The sequence below is a fragment of the Zeus faber genome (assembly GCF_960531495.2).
Source record: "Zeus faber genome assembly, chromosome: 9".
Lineage (NCBI taxonomy): Eukaryota > Metazoa > Chordata > Actinopteri > Zeiformes > Zeidae > Zeus > Zeus faber.
The window spans coordinates 12,599,448-12,621,231 of NC_137197.1; the positions used below are offsets into that span (position 1 = coordinate 12,599,448).

A 21,784-nucleotide genomic window follows, 5' to 3' on the forward strand; every position below is an offset into this window, starting at 1 on the left:
TCCAGAAATAAAATGCAAACATGCCAAACGATGACGCCAGGGGGAAAAAGAAAGGTAAACCTCAGAAATGCTTTGTATTGACAAAGCTGATGCGTATTCCCCCTGTACAATTTAATGCGCCTTTGCTCCAGGTTGGATCATGACTCACCCAGTTGACAACCACTGGTCCAAACTATTATGAAACTAAATTGAAATCTGATGAGTTAATCAATAAATTAAAGGGAGACAATGGAAATACAGAATATCAGGACATCTGGCAAAAATTAATTTAATCTCAGAAGAATTTTTTTAAGAGCTTGACACTTCTCACTATTGCTGCTAATATTGGTTGTTCATCAGGTGCGTGGCAGTGGGTGTAGAACTGATATATCGCAGGTAGAACGCTGTAGACAAACATTGCCTCACACAGACACGCCCACTTCTTGGCATTTTTCAAATGAGTGCAGTGGGTGGCGCGAGGCTCAAACCAGGAGTTGTTTAATCTTTGGGCATGTGGACTTCAGGAGCACTATGTCTCTAAAGTGATTTTTGTTAAAAGAGTAAACTATACAATCATATTTCACCGACACCTCCAGCTCTCACACATACTGCACAGACAATCACGTCAAAAGTCATCAAGCTACGCACTCGTAAATAAGTCTACATGAGCACCAGGCAGCAATGTTCACCAGCTGTTTACTGTAGGTTCTACTGTAGGTTCTTATGGTCCCTAAGAGCCATACTCTGCTAATCCTATAATATATTTTCAAATCCTTGTACAGTTTTTGTTCCAATTTGTAATGTTTTAAGCCTTTTTCTTTTCGATGATGAGAGCTGTTTTCTTTTCCATGTCAGGAGACTGCAGATTCTCTCCAGACATAGGAGCTTCATTGTCTTGGGACAACATTAGAAATGGTGTTAACCTGACAATAGAAATATCAAAGGTAACTTTCACTTAATAGATTTTATTGCATTGCATGCCTTTTAACTGCACTATGAGACACATATTTTTCCACATTTGCAGTATTTTGACTCCAACATGTTTCCATTCTAGGTCCTTTTATTACTTGTGTACCATGACATGATGAATGAGCGCTGTACTCTAAACCAGCTGGAGTACAATGTGGAGGTACAAATGTCACTTATCACTTTTCACTTTCCTTTGTCTGCTGTTTTAGCAGCTTGGTGTTGGTCTTACAGAATATTTTCTGATGGTATTTTCAAGCGACTCAATTACTTTCTGCTCTGTGTTCCTGATTACATTTTTTTTTTGTATTATTTTTTCTTTTAGCGGGAAATTGCAAACCTCACAGATCGTTTTGTTCTGGAGGTTGACGGCTGCGTTTACCTGAGTGTTGGGATCGAGGCCTATCTGGGGAGAAAATGTAACTCACGCATATTGCTTGTTTATGCATCATTAAGATTAGCCTAATTCTGTGTCGAGGTCATAATTCTGAGGAACAAATAAAATTTTATTTAAAGTGTGCCATGGCGTCAGCAAGACCAAAGCAGTTGTTTCCGTTTGTATTTTAACAATTTCTTCTGTCCCCCCCTAGATTTGTCTGTCTCGATGGTCCAAATGGAGGGCTGTACACCCTCCACACCCTCTAGTCATTCAACCCTGTCCTCACTATCGGATGAATCCCCTGTCTTTATGCGCTCTCAGAAAGTAAAGTTTGTCGACCTGCAAATGGTGGCTTCCTCCACAGTCAGGTATGTATCGGTTCTCCAGGCTTGCAGCCAGACACATGAATATTTTATTTTGCATTAAATAAAGATGTGTATTAAAGCTTACAGATGTTATGAATCCTAAAATTGTGCTCAAGTCAAATGTATTTCAAAATAAGTTAATGTGTTAGTGTTTCAATATAAATGCCAAGAACCTTGTATTTTAGAATTAAAACTTTAAAACTGTAAAATGAGTTTTCATTTGTATTAGAATTATCCAACTTAAGAGTTAATTAATGCAATGTTTCAGGCACTCTCAAAAATCCTTTTGTACAAAACGCATGGAATGCAAAATGGGGATTTTCTTAAATTGTTTCAATTGTATATATATTTTTTTCAATAGGAGTCCCCTACAGGAAGTCATGAACACACCTCAATTCCAGATGAGGAAGATGCAAAGACAGATGATCCAGGAGCGAGAGTACAGAGATGGATTGGTCAGAGAACTTGCTAGCAAGATGACGCTCATCACACAGAGAGGTGTGTGTGTGTGTGTGTGTGTGTGTGTGTGTGTGTGTGTGTGTGTGTGTGTGTGTGTGTGTGTGTGTGTGTGTGTGTGTGTGTGTGTGTGTGTGTGTGTGTGTGTGTGTGTGTGTGTGTAAGTTATTTTGTTGGAGGCAGAATGCAAGACTTAAATGGTAGTATCTACTTGGGATGCAACGGTAAGCGGTATGTTATCAAACCGTTCGGTACGCCCTTACGGTTCAATACGCACACGTGAATCGTGGTATCACGGTAGAAATCCACCAGACGTGTTGGTGCAGCGTACTGGCGCAGCGCACCGCACCGCACCGTATCTGCTGCTTCCTCTTGAATTCACTGGCCATGTCATTGTGCGGGGTCCGTGCGGAGCTGCACAGCATTTCCCTATGTTTGATACGCAGCCTTTTCAAAAGAAACAGGAGATTAAACTAAATAGAAATGTTTTAGAAAAGAGTTCAATCAAGGTGTCCAGTTGGAAAATAACCCCCCTGAGATGGTTGTTATTCCGAACTTCTCAATTCTTTTGAATGGCTCTTTTGTAGGAATGAAGGGAACGAGTCTCGCTGGTTGATGAGCTGTTTTTTTTTTTTGTTTTTTTTTGGTCAAGTTCTATGGTTTTGTGTTGTTTGTTTAAGTTGCTGTTTCCTGCAGCCGCAAAATGTTTCCCGTGCCATGTAAGAGATAACCCATGCTCCTCCCTCGACGGGAGGTGCTCTGGCTGACAAGGAGCCTGACTGTCACGTCAGGTTCATAAAGCCAAGGCACACACGCACTGTGAGGTTTTTTTTCAAGTTTAAGGAGTTAATTCAAGTTATTTTACTATTATTATTTGTGTAAGAAAATACTGTTTATACCAGTTCTACACAAAAGTAACTATTGTGCTGTTTTTATTTTTATTGTGAAATGTTTTTTAACATATATGAATAAATATTAACAGAAATTAATATTTGAATTTTCCACTATCCTGGACACCTCCCCTCCAATCATATGAACTTATTATTATAACAAGCTGCAAATGAACTTGAACCCCAGTCCCCCCCTCCCTCCACAGTCATTCACACAAAGTGTTACACTAGTTATTTGTGGCAGACTACTATAAAAAAGTTTTACGCCTTATAATTAAATATTTTTCTTTAATATAAAGATACTGAAACTGTACCATTACCGTGGCCCCAAAACAGTGATACATACAGAACTGTGAGCCCACTGTACTGTTGCATCCCTAGTATCTATGAGTGGTATTTCCACCCATCTTCTGAAATGGGTGGTATTCTCCTCTAAAATGCAATCATTCATATTTTTGTCATTTGAATTCACTCTTAAGATATTTCAGCTTTTCACTTTAGCTGCCCAGAGTGAATAGAAAGTGGAACTCTGTTTTAACTGTAGTTGCTGCTGTTGAAATAGCTTGGTCTATGTCTTTGGATAGGACACAGTTCTGTAAAATTTTAACAATGAGCACATTCCGTTGCAAATTAAATTTTCAAAGCCATTTACATGAAGCAGAGATACAAGTGTACTTTTGAGACTTGTTTAGCAAGCAGGTATTGCACTGCATGGAACTTTGTTTGAAACTGGACTCTTCCCAAATTCCCTGGGTAAACAAGTCGCATGTCCTGTTTGTACATTAAAACTCACAAACAAGGTTTCTCTGAACTTATCCATGTTCCAAAGCTGCAATATATTTTTTAAAGATCTTCCTTTGTAGGCTGTATTATAACTGTTGAGTGGGTTTCCAGCCTGTTCCTCTGTCTGCATTGACATGTGTGGGGGGGAAAAGAGGCGAAAGACACCCATAAGTCTCTTGTGGCACCAGAAGACCACCAGAATCACCCCTGTACTTTTTGTGCAGTAAGAAGTACTTCTCAGTTTTTCACATTATGTGCTTTAAATAGTTTGCGCAAGCATTCAACAGCTCCGTCAGATTGCTGATGTTATAGCAACACCAAGAAATTGCTTGTGTGGGCATTCCAAATGTCCATTTCCTGTCCTGGAAACACTGTTCGTTCAGTGTTGTGTTGTCTTTTTTACAGAATCTCACATTAACCAGTTACAGTACCACCTGGATAAAATGAAGGAAGAGCAAAGTGAACAGGAACAGTTTGGAAGAGACCAAATAGACGACCTGGAGACCAAAAACAACTCGTAAGCCCAACAACTCATCGTTTTTTTTCTTTTGTTTTTTTCTTCACTAGTACACATTGAATAAACATTGTTGCTTGACTGTAATAACCACACTGATTTGATTTCCTCGACTGAAATATAAATATATATTATGACTGATAACAATATTTAACTAGCAATCACTTGCAAAAACAATCACTATTTTGGCCATGAAATATTTTTCATACTTTTGACAAGCATTCTTGCAGTGCATGTGTTGTATCCCTTTCCATACAACTGCTGCCAACACTGATCACCTGGACCAGACATTCAGGGCTACTGCTAACTGTCACCCATCTGTCTTTCATTACCTAATTTCATTGAAATGATTACTAAGGTTTTGCCAAATGTTGACGAGCTTTCATCCACCTTGGAAGTTGAAAAATACCAGATTGTGTAAAATTCATATTTTATATATCGGATTTAATATTTCTCTCACTTTAAGCCCAGCAAAAATGCACTTGTCTGTATGTAGGAGTGCATCTGATGAAAGATTATATTTTGGTAAGCTGCTTTCTTAAACAGGCCCGCAGACTAACTCAGACTTCACCCATTTCTCCTAGATTACAAAGTCGTTGTCATGACCTCTTACGGCAGAATCAAGATCTTAAGACAAATTCCTCCCAAATGGAATGTAGAATGGATAAGCTGGCAGAAGAAAATGGGATGCTCTCTGCCCAGGTAATAAACCACACACCCACGCTCATCTTGTCCTTCCATTAAAAAGGTAGTGTTTGATTCTGTTGATACTTGGAACTCCCCTTACATCTGAAGGCTTGGTAACATTTCGAAAAAATGTTTGCCTTTGTTTGTCAGGTCAGAGATGTTTGTTCACAAATTGCGAATTCCAAGGCTGAGGTTCAGAGGCTGATGGAGAGCCAAGAATCTGCTCAGCAGGAGTGGAGCAGCCAAACCTGCTACCTACAGACTGAACTCGACCAAGCTACAGCCCAGAAGGTCAGGACAATTTATGCACCTGAAGGCCTACTGCTATCAAATCTTGAATTACAGAGCGTTTGTAGTTTGTTCTTTCTCAAACTTTTCTGCCCAACCAATAAAAAAAAAAACAAAGAACCATGAACTGTTAGAGACATGATCATGTTTCATATCCTGTTTTCTATTTCCTTAACTTTGTCTCAATCTCTAATGTTTAAAGGTAGATTATTTTATTTTTACTTTTTGTTATTGCAATTTCTGCAGTTCAAATGTAAAGAGTCTTATTTAAAATGCTATCTCAAAAAGGACTAACCCAACTGAAATGATACAAATCATATAAATCGTGTTTTTTTGTTTTTTTTTTGTTTTTTTTTTTTTACAGGAAATTTCAATGCGCTAATTTTTTTATGTTTGTATTTAGGATTTTATGAATGAAACAATAGAGATCCTTCACAGCAAGATCTTGTCCTTGGAGGATACGCTGAACAAAGTTGCTAATGAAGAGAAGGGAGAAAACATGGGGCCTATTATGGAGGTAAGACCTTTTCAAATTGTTAAATTGTGGTATGTGCCTAAGACCTTTTAACATCTGCTGGACTTCTTGAATTTTTATTAAGGTGTGATTGGATAAGGTTAAAAGGATCACTCAGACCTGCCAGCCTGCACGCATATTGTGGACCAACCGGGCAATTCTTGATCAAAATAAGCATGTGCGAAATGCCAGCTGAAATTACGCGGTGAGGCCGGTTTTCAGCTTGATCAGCCGTGACCGGTGACGATCAGTATCAGATATATCAAATTATGTGCCGGTCAAATTTTCGCCCCGATACAGTACTCATGTACTCATACTTGTGAAAATGCTACAATATACGAACCAGATACCAACGTAAAGTAGTTGATGCTCAAAGGGAGTGAGAAGGAAATGTAGACTGTTTGGCAGTACATCAAGGTAAACTAAGAATATTAGATACATTATTTATCTATCACTCTCACTACAGGGAACCGTCGACACTGGTTCATAGTGCACGAGCTGTGCTTGTGATAAAAGGTTTGACTTTTTAAAAAATAAATAAATATGTATTTTTTTTTTTTTTTTTTAAGACTGGTTCTTGACGAGTCACTCAGTAAAATGAGTCATTGGATTTGATTCAGTTGGTTAAATGCACAGTTAGCGAATGAGTATTCCCACTGATCGAGCGGGAGAAGAGTCGGTCATTTATTATTATTATTACATATTTTTTGCAATGATTGCAATTTATTTTGGAATGGCAAGTACAATGTACTTTAAATATAATAGAAAGGTATATTTGCACTTAAAAGTGAAAGAGACTTTAATTTGAAGTTTGAACTGGACATTTCCATGTGAGTTATTTGTGTCCGACTGTGGCAGTTTCGCCTGCCACACGCCATCCAAGTTGCATTCTCAGGGACCTCCGGCCCAGAGACACAGACGACAGGGTTGCAGACACACAGTTTATTGTAGAGTCAGCTAGTTGGAATTAGCCCAGGAGCAGCTAGACATGTCATGAGTGTGTGTGTGGGGATGGGGTTTTACCTGCTGCTTGTTAGACCAACCAATGAGAAACAGGTATGCAGCCACCCTGATCCCAGGCCCAGGTTACATAGACCCAGGACAGGTGTGGCTGCTCTAACCACACTATCCCCACACCACACCTACTAAAACATAATGAGTTACAGGTTGCATTATACTGAAACTTTGTGACAGTCCTATATTCTATTTATTGGAACTCAGTAAACTGTTCCATGTTGTATTTTATTTTATTGGGTTAGTAGAGGAGATAGAAACTTCAAACAAGGGGTCATTTGACCCAGGACTATAACCTGGGTGTTACCTTTCCCACGAATGACAAATGCCCGATGTTAGCAGGTGTTACCGTTTTTTGTTTTTTTTTGGCGCAGTGGAAAGGGGTATTATAAATATACAGTCAGTCGGCAGCTCAGACTCAAACAACAAACAGAAATTGGAATTGCCTAAGAACTGCAATCGGTGCATCTCCAGTTGGTAGACATGTTGGTAACCTTGCAAGATGATGCATTTCAAGGGGTATATCCTAATGATATGAATTGTTATACAGTATATAGCTGGCTGTGGTAGCTCGCATACGTCATAGGCCTCGTTACGACCGACTACGGTGTGAATAATTGATGGACTAATTTAGCTGCAGTAACTCAAACACCACAGACTCCCTGTTACACTATTGTGGTACTCAAAATATTTTCCCAAAGTTGACAGGTGTGATGACTATTTAACATTCTCTTGTTATGCGCCGCTAGCTGTTTTAAGTTCCCACAGTGATTAAGCAACCTTAAAGAAGATTAGAAATCTAAAGAGGTATACTGTGAATTTGCAAAGGGGCTTGCAGTTTGTTAGCACTTAGATTTACTTTGAGAGTGAATGACACACATTTATAAATGACTTATTGTTTTTCATGTAATAGCGAGAAGTAATGGAAAGTACCATCAATGATCTGAAAAATCAGCTGGAGAACGCAGTTGGCTCCCTCAGACAGGCTGAAGAGAAGATTGATGCTAAAGCAGTTCAGCTGGCAGAGTACCAACAGGAAATCACTCTGCATAAAGAACTACTGAAGCAACAATTGTCAAAAAGTGAAGGAGAGATTCAAGCCAAGGAAGAAATTCTGGTCCAGATACAAAAGGACACCTCTGAACAGAGGAAAATCCTTCAAGAGGAGATTCAAACTCTTCACCTTCAAGTCGAAAAAACTGGTGCTTTACATATAAAGGCCCAAGAGGATGCTGAACTTAAAGATGAGCAGCAGCAACAAGAGATTGCAATGCAGAGGGAGGCACTTCAGCATCAAAAGGATGCTTATGAGGGTCAAGTAAGGAGGCTGCAGGATGAAATCCAGCATAAACAGGAGCAGATGGAAATGCTTAAGACAGACAGTACTGAACAATTGGCATTGCTATATCAGGAGATGGAAGCTTTAAAGAACCAGGTGGAGAGCCTTGGCTCCTCACTAAAGACTGCTGAGGAGCTTGTACAAACCAATGAAAATCTATTGGCCAAACAGAAGCAAGACGCTTCCAAAATCCATGATGTCCTGCAGGCGAAGATAAGTATGTTCCAGGAAGAAGTAAAGGACCTAAAGATTGAGGTTGAGACACTGCAGGGAGAAGTGGAACGTATGAGTGCCTCAATAAAGGTTTCAGAGGAAGAGATCAAGGTCAAGGAGCTGCAGCTGGCCCAGATTCAGCAAGAGAAAGCTGAGCAGAGGGACATGCTTGAAAAACGTATTGCTGCTTCTGAAGAAGAGTTGGAAAAGTTGAGGGAAAATCAAAGAGAGACTGAAAACTGCATTTTCCAGGCAAAAGAGGAGGTGGTGAGTCTTCAAACAGAGCTGTCTTCTGTTGTCTCCCTCTCTGCTGATAAAGATAAGCAACTCAAAGTTCTCAGAGAGGAAGTTACTGTTCAGTCAAACATGGTAAGCTCAGCCAAGGAGAAGATCGAAATCAAAGAAGAAATGCTGACCAAATTACAGAAGGAGAGCTCTGATCAAACTGAGGCTTTGCAGCATGAAATACAGGATTTAAAGAGCCAGGTAGAAAGCCATGTGTTATCTCTGAAAAATGCTGAGCAAGAAATTGGAGTAAAGAAGGACCTGTTAAGGAAGCAGCAAGAACAGGGCATTCAACAGCGGGAGGAACTGCAAGGGCAGATGTTTGCCTCTGCAGAGGTAGTGAGGAAATTAAACATTGAAGTTCAACATAAAGAGGAGGAAATGCTCACACTGAAGAACGAGGCCTCTGTACAATGTGAGGTTCTTCAGCAAGAAATCCAGAGTCTGAAAAACCAGGTTGAGAGCTTGGCAGATTGCCTCAGGAAGGCGGAGGAGCAGTTGCAGGCTCAGGTGGTTCTGCTCACGAGGCAGGAGCAGGAGAGCGCGCATCAAAAAAAGCTACTGCAGAAACAAGTGTCTGCTGCTGAGGAGGAGGTTAAAATGCTGAAGGAGGACATGCACTCCAAAGAGCTACAGCTTCAAACAGTGATGAAAGAAGGCTCTCAGCAGTCAACACTTCTACACCAGCAGATCCAAGATTTGAACACTCAATTAGGTAGTCTTTCCGCCTTACTTAGGGAGGCAGAGGCAGCGGCACAAGCTAAGGGTGCTCTTTTGACCGAAAAACAGCAGAAGAGCGAAGAGCAGGTGGAAGCTTTCCAGAAGGAGCTGGCAGCATCTCAAGAGGAAGTAGTTCAATTACATAAGGTGATCCAGGCTAAAGAGGAACACTTGATCATGTTAAAGAGTGAGAGTTCCACAAAATCTGAAGTGCAGCAGCAGGAAATCAATGATCTGAAAACACACTTAGAAAGTATTGGAAACGCCCTCAAAAAAGCCGAAGAGGATGCCGCAGCCAAGGAAGATCTCCTGGCTAAGAACCATCACGAGAGTGCACAACAGAAAGAGGTTTTCGATAAGCAACTGTTTGCTTCTCAAGAGGAGGTGAAGAGACTAACACTAGAAATTGGGATCAAAGAGGAAGAGGCTTCTACAAAAGAGATGGTATTTGCTAAAAACCAACAGGATGCTGCCCAAAAGGAGAAGACGCTGCAGGAACAGATTGTCTTCACTGAGGGAGAGATTGAAAAACTCAAGACATCTCAGACTGAGAAGGAAAACCTTGTCTTCCAATGTGAAGAAAAGATAGCGAGTCTCCAAACTGAATTATCCACCGTTGTCTTCATCTCGGCTGATAAAGACAAACAGCTTGAAGTCCTCAGGCAGGAAAATTCCATGCAGACAAACTTGTGTGATAAAACAAAAGCCGAACTTCAAGCCAAAAAAGATGAACTCGTCAAGGTACAAGTGGAGAGCTCTAAAGAGAGTGAAGGGCTAATCCAGGCTCTTAAAACTGAAATGGTCACAGTCAGTGACACCTTGAAGAGGGCTGATGATATGGTGTTGGCTAAAGAGCAACAGCTTCAAACAGTGATGAAAGAAGGCGCTCAGCAGTCAACACTTCTACACCAGCAGATCCAAGATTTAAACACTCAATTAGGGAGTCTTTCCGCCTTACTTAGGGATGCAGAGGCAGCGGCACAAGCTAAGGGTGTTCTGTTGACCGAAAAACAGCAGAAGAGCGAAGAGCAGGTGGAAGCTTTCCAGAAGGAGCTGGCAGCATCTCATGAGGAAGTAGTTCAATTACATAAGGTGATCCAGGCTAAAGAGGAACACTTGATCATGTTAAAGAGTGAGAGTTCTACAACATCTGAAGCGCAGCAGCAGGAAATCAATGATCTGAAAACACACTTAGAAAGTATTGGAAACGCCCTCAAAAAAGCCGAAGAGGATGCCGCAGCCAAGGAAGATCTCCTGGCTAAGAACCATCACGAGAGTGCACAACAGAAAGAGGTTTTCGATAAGCAACTGTTTGCTTCTCAAGAGGAGGTGAAGAGACTAACACTAGAAATTGGGATCAAAGAGGAAGAGGCTTCTACAAATGAGATGGTATTGGCCAAAATCCAACAGGAAACTGCCCAAAAGGAGAAGACGCTGCAGGAACAGATTGTCTTCACTGAGGGAGAGATTGAAAAACTCAAGACATCTCAGACTGAGAAGGAAAACCTTGTCTTCCAATGTGAAGAAAAGATAGCGAGTCTCCAAACTGAATTATCCACCGTTGTCTTCATCTCGGCTGATAAAGACAAACAGCTTGAAGTCCTCAGGCAGGAAGTTTCCATGCAGACAAACTTGTGTGATAAAACAAAAGCCGAACTTCAAGCCAAAAAAGATGAGCTTGTCATGGTACAAGTGGAGAGCTCTAAAGAGAGGGATGGGCTAATCCAGGCTCTTAAAACTGAGATGGTTACAGTCAGTGACACCTTGAAGAGGGCTGAGGATATGGTTTTGGCTAAAGAGCACTTATTGACCAAAACCCAGGAGGAGAGTGCTCAGCAGATAGAGCAACTAAAGCAGCAGCTGGCCTCAGTCCACACTTATCTAAACCATCACAAAGAGGCACACGACAAACTATGCCAGGAGAAAGCAGCTCTAGAGGAGCTGCAGCAAATCACTCTAATGGAAAAGGAAGCCCTTCTTCAGGAAAAAGAAGCCCTCGCTATCAAGTTGCTCCAGGCAGAGCAGAGTCGGGGAGCTCTCGAGAAACAACTGGAACACAAAGACCTCGAGAAGGAGAAACTCGCCCAGGCCAAACAAGCCATAGATAGAGAGAACGAAGCTTCCCGTACACTGGAGTCGGCACTGCAGCATGAGCTGGCGTCGCTGAGATGGGACAAAAAGAAACTTGGAGAAGAGCTGGAGAAGCTGAACAAAGGCCTGCGCGAAGAGCTGGCAGTTAAATCTGAGGCTGCAGAACACTACAAGGCACAGGTACGTGGGGCTCATTAAATATTATTTTAATGAGTAGATGAATTAGATACCTAGTAAGAAGTTGTTCATTTGTATTAACTGTCTTACGATATGCTCGCAGATGGATAAAGCGGTCAGCCATTACAATGGCAAGAAACAGCTTCTTCTAGAAAGCCAGAAGCAGGTTGGTGAATTGCAACACTCCTTAGAGCTCAAGGAGCATGAAGTAAAAGCTGCCACGGGGGAACTACAGCTGCTGCAGCTAGATTTGGAGAAGGTCCAAAACAACGAGAATAACATTTTAAGCAGAGTGGCCAGTTTGGAAGCACAGGTCAGTTTTGTATTTTTGACGCGGCGAGTACGTGCGCAGCGGGCAATCAATAGATGCAGATGTGCAAAATACTAAATGGATTGTCATGTTGGTGGAATGACAAATGATTAAGCTAAAAGTGATATTGTTCTATGACATAGCGACATTTTTTTTTATCATACCATTTCTTTTTTTCTTCAGCTTGCATTTGCTGACCGTAGTTTGCGGGAACAGAACAAGATGCGTAGTGATGGAGGTAGGCCCACAGAGTCTGTGTACTCTGAGGCCACCTCCACGAAGACAAGGCTCCAGACTCGTGCACAGATGGAGAGCCAAAACACCTCTGACAGCCTGGAACAGAGCAGTTTGGATGATTCACTAAACACCACAAGGTACCCTTGGCTGATACATTTTTACTGTACAATTACACTCATTAATTGAATGTGGCAAATGCTTACGGGAATAATGCACTCTTGTCCATTTTGCAGAAGACCATCTGCGCCTGAGGAGTCCAGCACTCCACTGGTTCGTTCCTCGGAGCGCTTGGCAGCCAAGCGTAAGGCTCTAGGGGCGGAGTCCCTCGACACACTGTACTTCACCCCCATGAATAACGGACAGAACAACCGGTCCGTAACACAATTTTTTCATATAATACCCTTCCATAAATGATTAGTTCCGCACAGCCCTTGATCCTGTATATGAAATGGCTATTTACTTGAAGATGTCTCTGTGCTAATAATTTGAAGGTTGACACAAAGTTGAATCATGTGTTTTGCTTTACCCCAGGACCAGTACAAAGTGTAAACTGGACAGCAGCCTCGCCTCCCTGGGTGACCTTGTCTTCGATTCGGTCAGGAACAATCCAACCTCCTCTGTTAAACGCCGCAGGACAACCCAGGTTATCAACATCACCATGAAGGTGGAGGGAACTCACACTTATCAACTGCACTCACGGGTGAACAGATATATGCTCACCATCACAACCGAAAAGACCAAAAATATAAACTATGTTTATGTACCCTGTAGGCTTGGGCGGAATGATTATTAAATTGGCAATCAGCTCCATCGATCGCCACTTGACATTAATGACAGATCATTTATTTAATTTATCCGCCAGGAAAAATCCAAGCATTGAAACGGTGTACCATGTCACTGCTCTTCACCATTTTCTGAAACATCGTGGGAGCAGAGCAGCTCTCTGCTCAGGGCTGTTTCCCACTCTTTCACACATAGTTTGCAGTAAATTGAGTGAGATTCACTATTCACACATGCAGCTACATTCTGGAAAAAATGGATAAATGTAAATATATAAATAAATAAATATACACCCGATGGACCGGGCGGAGGCGGCGTTGCACCCAAGCCCCCCTGTGTGCCAGCCGAGGTGGGGATGAGGAGGGAGCTTTCATCACTTTTATTGGGCCGCAGGGTTTCTTGAGATCCTCCTGTGTATTTACCTGCCAATGTCCACAGTGTTAAAGAGGCATCAGAGAATTGGCGTAGAGGTTTTTTAATTTGTTAAATTTTGCCTCTAGACAGTGCTTTCGACTCCCATGCTGGTATTCCTGTGTTTTTATTTTGGATCTATTTATTTGTTTGTTTCCTACTTGTATGACTTAATTTTCAAACACAACTGAATTGGTGATTGCCGATTGGAATTTTGCGCGATCAGCCAAGCATAGTACTCGGGGTACAATAATAAGTAAAACACTACATGAGGATTGATGTAGTGTACTGACAATCACCTACCGAGCTGGATACAGTAAGTTGGTCAATAAATAACCTATGTTTTTACTACATTTGCTCCCTAAACTGAGCAGAAACTCAGTGTAAACAAAAATACCCAATTCCTGGTCATGTCAATATATTGGAGGAAAACTATGCTATTTAACCTAAACCTTTATTTTCAATGAATAGCACTTAACCGATCAGCATTCGAACATTTTTAATTGATACAGTATTAAGAGAAATAAGTCAGCCAACTGCTGTGCACCGTGCTGCAATGAGTTGTTTGTGATTGCCCTACTTGAAATACTTGCAATTACTTTTAATAAATCACAAGAAAAAACACTTTTTTTCCACAAGTACAAATGTATTTATGTTACAATTGGTGATGCTGTTGGATTTTAAAATTGATGGTATGATTAGGAAAAAGAGAATCATTTTAGGAGGTTTTCCTTCCAAAATGCCTTGTCTCTGTCTTGTACATATTAATTCCATTGTTCATTATTCTCTTTTCTATAGAAGACCCCTGGGCGTGGTGGAGATGAAGGAGACGACACATTCCACAGCCTTGCCTCCGCCCGTTCACAGCCAAACATTTCGAGCACGCACGCCTCGCAGCCCATAACCAAAAAGCTGTTTGACACTCCGGTAAAAATGGGCAGTGCTGCTAGCGACCAGCTGCTCAGTCTTCCAGGGTACAGACGTAGCACCACCCACAGCAACGCTAATCGTTTGAGTGAGTAGAACCACATCACTGTGTGGAGGGGAGGTCCAGGTTAGATTGTGATGTGTCAACCTTAAATTGTGTCATCTAAGTAAGCTTCCTTGATTAATGCAAACCCTTGATCATACACAAACACCGGTTGTTTTGTTGGCTTTGTATTTTCTTGAGATATTTTACTTGAGGTGGACTAAAAAAATTATATTAAAAAAAAAAAAGGTTTTCTGTTTTCTACCTTCACTGTTCCGTTTGGCCTGGACCGCTTTTTGTCATTGACATTTCATTCTTTACTTATCCATCTAGCTGTGGGAGGCACAGTTGAGGATTTTTCAATGAAGATTGGTTTCAATCTTTCAATCTTGTTTTTCTTTTTTTGCACATGTTGTAGGCGCTAGTACATTTTGTGTGGGTGCCGAGAACGAGCCGGAAAACGTATCCGACGACTGGATGAGGATTGCTGAGCTCCAGTCCAGGAACAAGGCTTGCCTCCCGCATCTTAAGAGCAGCTACCCTCTGGAGTCCAGGGTGAGTTGAGAAGGAAGCTCCAAGTACTGTATGAACTGCATGGACACATGTAGTTTACAAGGTTCAATCTCTTGTTTAGAACAGTAATGATAATATTTGGTAATTGTTATTTAAATACTATTGTAGTTGCCAATACCTTTTTTTTTTTTTTTTTTTTTTTTTTTTACCATATACTGTCACCCCTTTTGAGCAAAAACTACTACATCCATTCACCATATTTTGTCTTTTTTCAAACAATTGTGGCAGTTTTCCACAGGAAAAGAGAATGCTGTCATTCAAACTCTTCTCATATCCTGACACTAAAAACTGCTGGAAAACCATCGCCTTGTCCCTGTCTCCAGTCCAGCATCGCCCCCTCCTTTATTTTCACGGATGAAGAGCTTCGAATGGGCGACCCCTCTGAAACTATGCGCCGGGCGTCCATGATGCCAGGCCAGCTGCAGGACTCCCTCAACTCCCATCGCCTCTCCCTCATGGTGGGACAGAACCGTTCCCACCGCGCCTCCCTAATGCCCGGCCAGCTACCATCCAGAAACACCAGCTCTTGTCAGATGCAAAGTGCCAGAGCCACCAAACAGCTGAGGCCTCAAATGTCTCCAGAGGTTGGTGTGGCTTTAGTTCTCTAGTGGCTCATGTGGGTGTCGCTTCAATCTTCCACAGCTTACTGCGGTGACTTGGATATTTTAAACTCAAAGACTAAGCAGGATATCTTTGCACAAATTATTTCCATTGGTTACATATGCCCCCAGTAAATATTAATTTATAATAAGGATCATTAAGGATGCGGCCTGTTGAGAAAATGTTTTCTACGCAGTTTCTTTTTAATACCTACTAGAATTTTTCTTAACTTGGATTGCTTCAAAGAAAATAAAACATTACCTCCAAAGATCAAGAAATTTAATCAGCATAATATAAAGAAATGTAGTAAATTTTGATTGGATGGAGCATTATTCTTTACTTTTAAATGTCACCACCATTTGCATAAATATACCGTTAGAATTTGCTGATACCTTGATATTACCTGAATTTTGGGGGGGGGAGTTTATTGCAGAAAGCCATCTGTAGATGTGATGTGTGCAGGTTGGTTAAAGTCAGAGCAGGTGGCAGCCCTCTCAATCTGTTGATTGTTTTTCTTTCTGAATTGATTGGACAGGTGAAGGCCAGCTGCTTTCCCCGTCCTCTCACTCCCAGAAACAAGAAAATCACAAATGGACCTTCCAGCCAACGTCACACTGCTCTCAGTCCGGTAAGTCGAATGTATGGGATACACATTATTAGTGTTATTGGAGCTCCATCTGCTCATGTTTTTGTAGGATCTCTGTCGACTGACGGGTTTCCCACTAATTTGACTCGTCGACTTTCAGTGGGCAGCCCTATATTTTACCTTCAACAACTTGTAACGACTATTGACAATCACAACCCCCTTCACATTAAAATCTGTCAGGCTTCTCAACAGTTTATCTTGTCACTGTTTCTCAGGCTGGAAGGAGGGAATCCGTGATGTTCACTGTTGACAACACCCCGAAAAAGAACAGCTACCTGCAGAGGAGTCTGAACAAGCTGCGTAGCTCTACGCGCAAATCCCCCGCTAAGACCACCTCTCGAAAGTCCCCTGGTAACCCTACGCCAACTGCTGCCGTTGGACGCGTGGTCAGACGTGGCAGCGTCAAGTCGCCCAAGGTTCAGGCCAGAGCTCAAAGGAAGTCCCCACGGGTCACCAGCAGCACGGCCAAGTCGCCGGGCCTGACGGCCAGCGCTCGCAAGGTGACTGCACAATCACATGGTTTCCTAATTTAACAAGAATTCATAATACCTCAGCCAAATTTGAATTACTAAAAATATGCCAAGTACATTAAATTCAATATCAAAATCGTGGGCGGGGGGCACCACCAATCAGCCATAACATTCAAACCACTGACAGGTGAAGTGAACAACATTGATCATCTTGTTCCAATGGCACCTGTCAAGGGGTGGGATGTATTAGGCAGCAAGTGAACAGTCAGTTCTTGAAGTTGATGTGTTGGAAGCAGGAAAAATGGACAAGCGTAAGGATCTGAGCAACTTTGACAAGGAGCAAATGGTGATGGCCAGATGACTGGGTCAGAGCATCTCCAAAACTTCAGGTCTTGTGGAGTGTTCCCGGTATGAAGTGGTAGGCCTGTCACTATAACTACTTTTGTTGGACGATATATTGCCCCAGAAATATTTGCGATAAACGACATTATTGTCATTTTAAGGCTATTTTCCCCTGATACAATAGCATAATAATGCAAGTACAGCCTTTTTAAATAGCAATTAACTTCAAATTCTTAAGAATATTTGGACATTGTAATGTCAATTTTTTTATATTTTATTTTATAGCTTAAATAAAACCGCACAACCAAAATGTGCGCACGGCCTGATCCCCGCCCACGGTGAAACTCCGACGTAGCATGACCAGAATTTACAGCAAAATGTATCTCGGCATAGTTTTTTTTGGGGGTGGGGGGTTTCTGTTAATTTGGCTCAGTTACATCTATTTGAAAAATGGTTTACACAACGCAAGTAATACATTATTTATTTGTGGGTTTAGAGGGGGGGAAAAACGTCCCAGATTTAATTTTTTTTAAACCTCAATGCAGATTTGTACATTGTAGTATTTTTTTTTATATTTTCCCATTTGTATTTATTGCATTATATGTAATTGTGACAACTCCTTCCATAACGTGTTTCTATTTACTTTGAAATGTACAACATTTTGGCTACATTATGTCATTTAGCTGGCACTTTTGATCAAAGCCATTTCCAAATATATTTTACCATAAGTTCAAATAAAAGTGGAGTAGTTATGGATATAAAAAAAACAAAACCTGATTGTTTCGAGCAGCAGAGAGCAGCAAGTTGTTTTCAACATAAATTCCCTTGTGACCTGAACCACTGTGGATTCCCGTGTAGATAACTTCAAGCAGGGACTATGATCGTGGTCACTGTGGAAACTCCAAAAGATGAGATCACGATTTGGGAGGATTTGTAGGATCGCCGAGGTACTTTTGTCACCTTGATACTTGGAGTAGCGGCGTCTCTCCGGCTCTGTGAAAACTGCTTATCCACTGTGCACAAGTCTTATAATGGTAGGGAAAACCCTGCTGTTTATTCTGGCATCATGTTGGCTGAAATGTTGGTGACCTTCGAATGTAAACAACAGTTTACTCCACAGCAACTGTGTCCGGGTTGCCCTCGGCAACCAGATTGTGTCAATTGGCAACTTCTTTGTGGCCTCTGCTCTGGCCACTTTTTTCACATAAAATAGGGAGAGCTAAACGTGCACCTCCAAATAAATACATTTGTTGCATTTGTTATTATTAAATATTGCTGTTACAGTCGGAACCAGAGCGCTGTGCGTGTGTCTACTCACATGCGCACCGGTGTGCACAGGCACCAGTGGACGGCAGTAGAGCAGCAGGGTTATTACAGCAGGGATGCAAACAATTAGCTTTTATTTTTTTATTTTTTATTTTTTTGTCCTTAATTTGGGTGACATCTGTGAATTGTCCAAACCAATTCAAAGAGGGTTTGTTTTGGGTGGTGGTGTGGCGACCCATTTTTAGCTTTTTTTTTGTTCTTTTCCATCTAAGGGAATGGCGCCATCCGCGATCGATTAACTAGTGGACTCGTTCGCCGATATAAGAACTTACATGGCCCCAGTCGCCGCTTGAAAGCCCTCTTAAGCAATCAAGCAAAGTTTTGGAAAACTGTAATGCGTGTCGGAAGTCATGTGTTCATGGGAAACTGGAAAACCGCCGGCTACCACCATAAGTATATTCCAGACCTTTTTTCACCGTACATGTGTTTGCATCCCTGTACAGTTAACTAAAACTAAACTTCAAAACTAAAACTAGGTGTGAAAAAACACTTTTAGACCAGACGGAAGAAAATTAACTAACTGAAACTATATTGTGTACTTATAAAACTAGCTAAAATAAAATTATTTTGTGACGTTTTTATTATTAAGCTGAATATATAACTAGTATAACTGCCATTTTGAGTTACCTTATATTTTGTTTAATTAGAATATTATGCAACCATATTTTCAGTTTCGGCAACCACTTTCTAACATTAAGTGTTGAGCCCTGAGAAGTACTGCGTAGTTGAGTCTTTTCACATGTTTTCAGCAGTTGTTTTCTAACATGTATAATGTGTTTAGAAACTAATCACTTTACAGGAACTTTAAAGCAGAGTTTGATCATTTTCCAACCCAGGCTTTATTCAAATCTTTGTTCTCATCAATTATAACTTTTATGTTCAGAGCACAACCTCACTGAACGTTTTATTATTGATAAACTTACCACTCTGCTGCAGCTTCTCACTGTGCTTAAATGCAGTCCAATATTATTAAAGTCAAAACAAAAGAGTATTATCTTATTTTCGGAAATAGGACGCTCACAATATAATCAGTCTTTATATCATATATATATATAAAAAAAAAAAGGGTTAAACCCTGCTTATTATCAGGGTTAGGGTTTTATATAAAATGTAATTGATAAGCAGATTGAATGGCAGATCTAGATATCCTAAGTATTATAAATGATATATTTTTATCATACACTTTTCATGAGCACCAAACCCTGGTGTTGAATTCTATCTGGCAAACGCAGACTTGTATTCACTCAGTTTCATGTTCCTAATGTCTTGGATTGAACGTGTTTACAGGACCCTGATGTCTACAGAAAGAATCTGCACAAAGGTCAACAGAACTATTAGCCTGGGCTTCCGGGTTTCTTTTTTGGAGAGCGCAATGTTATTCATGATCACTGGGTTTGCAACTTAACTGCATGTCAACTCATGGGATCTTCACTTTCTGGGATGTTTCATATCGGAGTGTGTAACATGTCACTAAAGGGTGTTGTGTGTGATGGTGTTACAACCATTTCCTTCTATAGATTGCTCAACGCCTTTTGCAGATGAGTTGAGCAGTGTGGCAAGTTTTGTTTGTCATCTGGTTCTTGGTCTAACCTGAATTTCTGTTGCTCGCTACAAATTTGGCACAAGGTAGGATTTCCTGGATCGACATGTGACATGAGCTCATGGTGACGGGGATTGTTAGGTTTTTCTTGAGCTGGATCTTGCTCAGGAAACTTGAATGCGTTGAACAGATTTGATGAAACCTGCTCCTAGTGGAGGACTTCAAGCTGTGCTGTAAACACACAACCTCCAAATACGACAACAAATAGCTTCCAAATGCTTTCCTGCAGGGATGAGCTGTTACAGATTGGAATGGACGTCATAAATGTTTTCAGAATAACATTTGTGACTGATCCGTCTACTTGTTTAAAGTTTTCTCAATTTCTAATGTGTTATGTCTAATGTGGTAATGTCTGTGTTTGTGTAACTTTAAAACCTCTTGTGCAGCAACTTTCTCGAAATTTACAATTGCATAGTAGATGTGCTGCGGTGTTTTTGTTTTTTTTCTTTCAAGGAATGATTTACTGCATCATCTACTTTTTAACAGAAAATATTTTTCTCTTTTATTCCACAGATGATGGGTTTTAGGCTGAAGGTCTGAGTTCGGAGAATTTCCAGCATGTATATATATTTTTTTTCTTCCCCAGCTTCAACTGCTATATTGTGTATTTTAATCACAATTTTGATTTTTACAATCACATTTTTATTCTTCGAGTTGAATGATGGGGCTGATTTTCAAATTTTCCTTTTGGAGAAGATTTAATTACTGTTCTTAAGGGCTTTTAGGGCAGATTTTCTGGTTGTCTTTGTAATATATTTAAATGTTTCTACATAAAATAAACAATTTAAAACAAGCTTGTTTTTTTCGAAACATTTATTGCCTGCCTTTTGTTGTTTTAGTGCTGAAGTATTGAATTGTTCAATTTTAGTTGAGATCCCTGTGAGAAACTAATGTGATGCTTTTCAAAAACGAAAAGCTTTTCTTCTTTTGAAATTGCTACCCCTTGTGGAAGTAGCGATTTCCAAAAAATAAAAATAGTTGAACTCACGTCCCCAGAAGAAGCACAGCTTTCGTTTGTTAAAAAAAATGTGCTTTTGTCACAACATTCATTTCACCATATTAGGAATATGCTTCCGAGAGAAATTCTAAAAATGAATAAAAACACCTCAATCATTCGATGGAGTGGAGCAGAGTAAAGTATGTTGAAGGATTCTTTGTAAGCAAGGATCACCAGTAAATGTGTTTGTCTGCCCCATTGGAGTACAGCACTTAAAGATGAAACATGTGAGCCATAACTCCTGAAATAGTGCTTGTTTGACTTAACTTAAAACCTACTGCAGAAATAAGATGAAGATACTTCATATATCCCCAAAGGGAAATTCCAGTGTTGCAGCAGCAATGACGTATGACAAAACAACTTACAAAAACGCATGTGTTGGCTTTCGCTCCAATAAATTGTTTGAGATGAGGAAATCACCATTGCATGCTTCTACTTAAATGCCCTACTTTCATGACGTAATATGACTGTCGCGTGAACTTTTTACATTTTCCATAGATTTCACCCGAAAGCCAAATATCCCTAACTTTTTGTGAGGTGTGTGTGTGTGTGTGTGTGTGTGTGTGTGTGTGTATATATATGTATGTGTATATATATATGTATGTGTATGTATATATATATATGTATGTGTATATATATATATATATATATATATATATGTATGTGTATATATATATATATATGTATATATATATATATACACACACACACACACACGTGTATATACACATAAATAAATACTGTAAGCAATATTAGAATTGTAATGTTAAGTAGCTGAACAAAAGCGTAACTTTTTTTTTTTTTTTTTTTAACATTTAACAGAGGTGATCCCCGCACTGCAAATGGGGATTTTTACATTTTT

At 40.4% G+C, this 21,784-nt stretch overlaps 1 protein-coding gene across 1 annotated transcript in view; it reads left to right on the forward strand.

Moving 5' to 3' along the window:
- Window positions 1–20,662, forward strand: part of numa1 (nuclear mitotic apparatus protein 1) — a gene marked incomplete at its 5' end in the record, with an annotated part of 20,861 nt that extends 199 nt beyond the window's left edge. The window contains 20 exons of the mRNA XM_080006602.1: window positions 835–923; window positions 1,034–1,108; window positions 1,271–1,364; window positions 1,536–1,692; window positions 2,051–2,187; window positions 4,224–4,335; window positions 4,917–5,034; window positions 5,170–5,310; window positions 5,711–5,824; window positions 7,749–11,663; window positions 11,764–11,973; window positions 12,154–12,344; window positions 12,441–12,578; window positions 12,739–12,871; window positions 14,197–14,413; window positions 14,787–14,923; window positions 15,265–15,525; window positions 16,077–16,169; window positions 16,403–16,687; window positions 20,439–20,662. Coding sequence (XP_079862728.1) covers window positions 835–923; window positions 1,034–1,108; window positions 1,271–1,364; window positions 1,536–1,692; window positions 2,051–2,187; window positions 4,224–4,335; window positions 4,917–5,034; window positions 5,170–5,310; window positions 5,711–5,824; window positions 7,749–11,663; window positions 11,764–11,973; window positions 12,154–12,344; window positions 12,441–12,578; window positions 12,739–12,871; window positions 14,197–14,413; window positions 14,787–14,923; window positions 15,265–15,525; window positions 16,077–16,169; window positions 16,403–16,687; window positions 20,439–20,465 — 6,644 coding nt within the window. The remainder of the gene's footprint in view (window positions 1–834; window positions 924–1,033; window positions 1,109–1,270; window positions 1,365–1,535; window positions 1,693–2,050; window positions 2,188–4,223; window positions 4,336–4,916; window positions 5,035–5,169; window positions 5,311–5,710; window positions 5,825–7,748; window positions 11,664–11,763; window positions 11,974–12,153; window positions 12,345–12,440; window positions 12,579–12,738; window positions 12,872–14,196; window positions 14,414–14,786; window positions 14,924–15,264; window positions 15,526–16,076; window positions 16,170–16,402; window positions 16,688–20,438) is intronic.
- Between the last annotated feature and the right edge of the window lie 1,122 nt (window positions 20,663–21,784).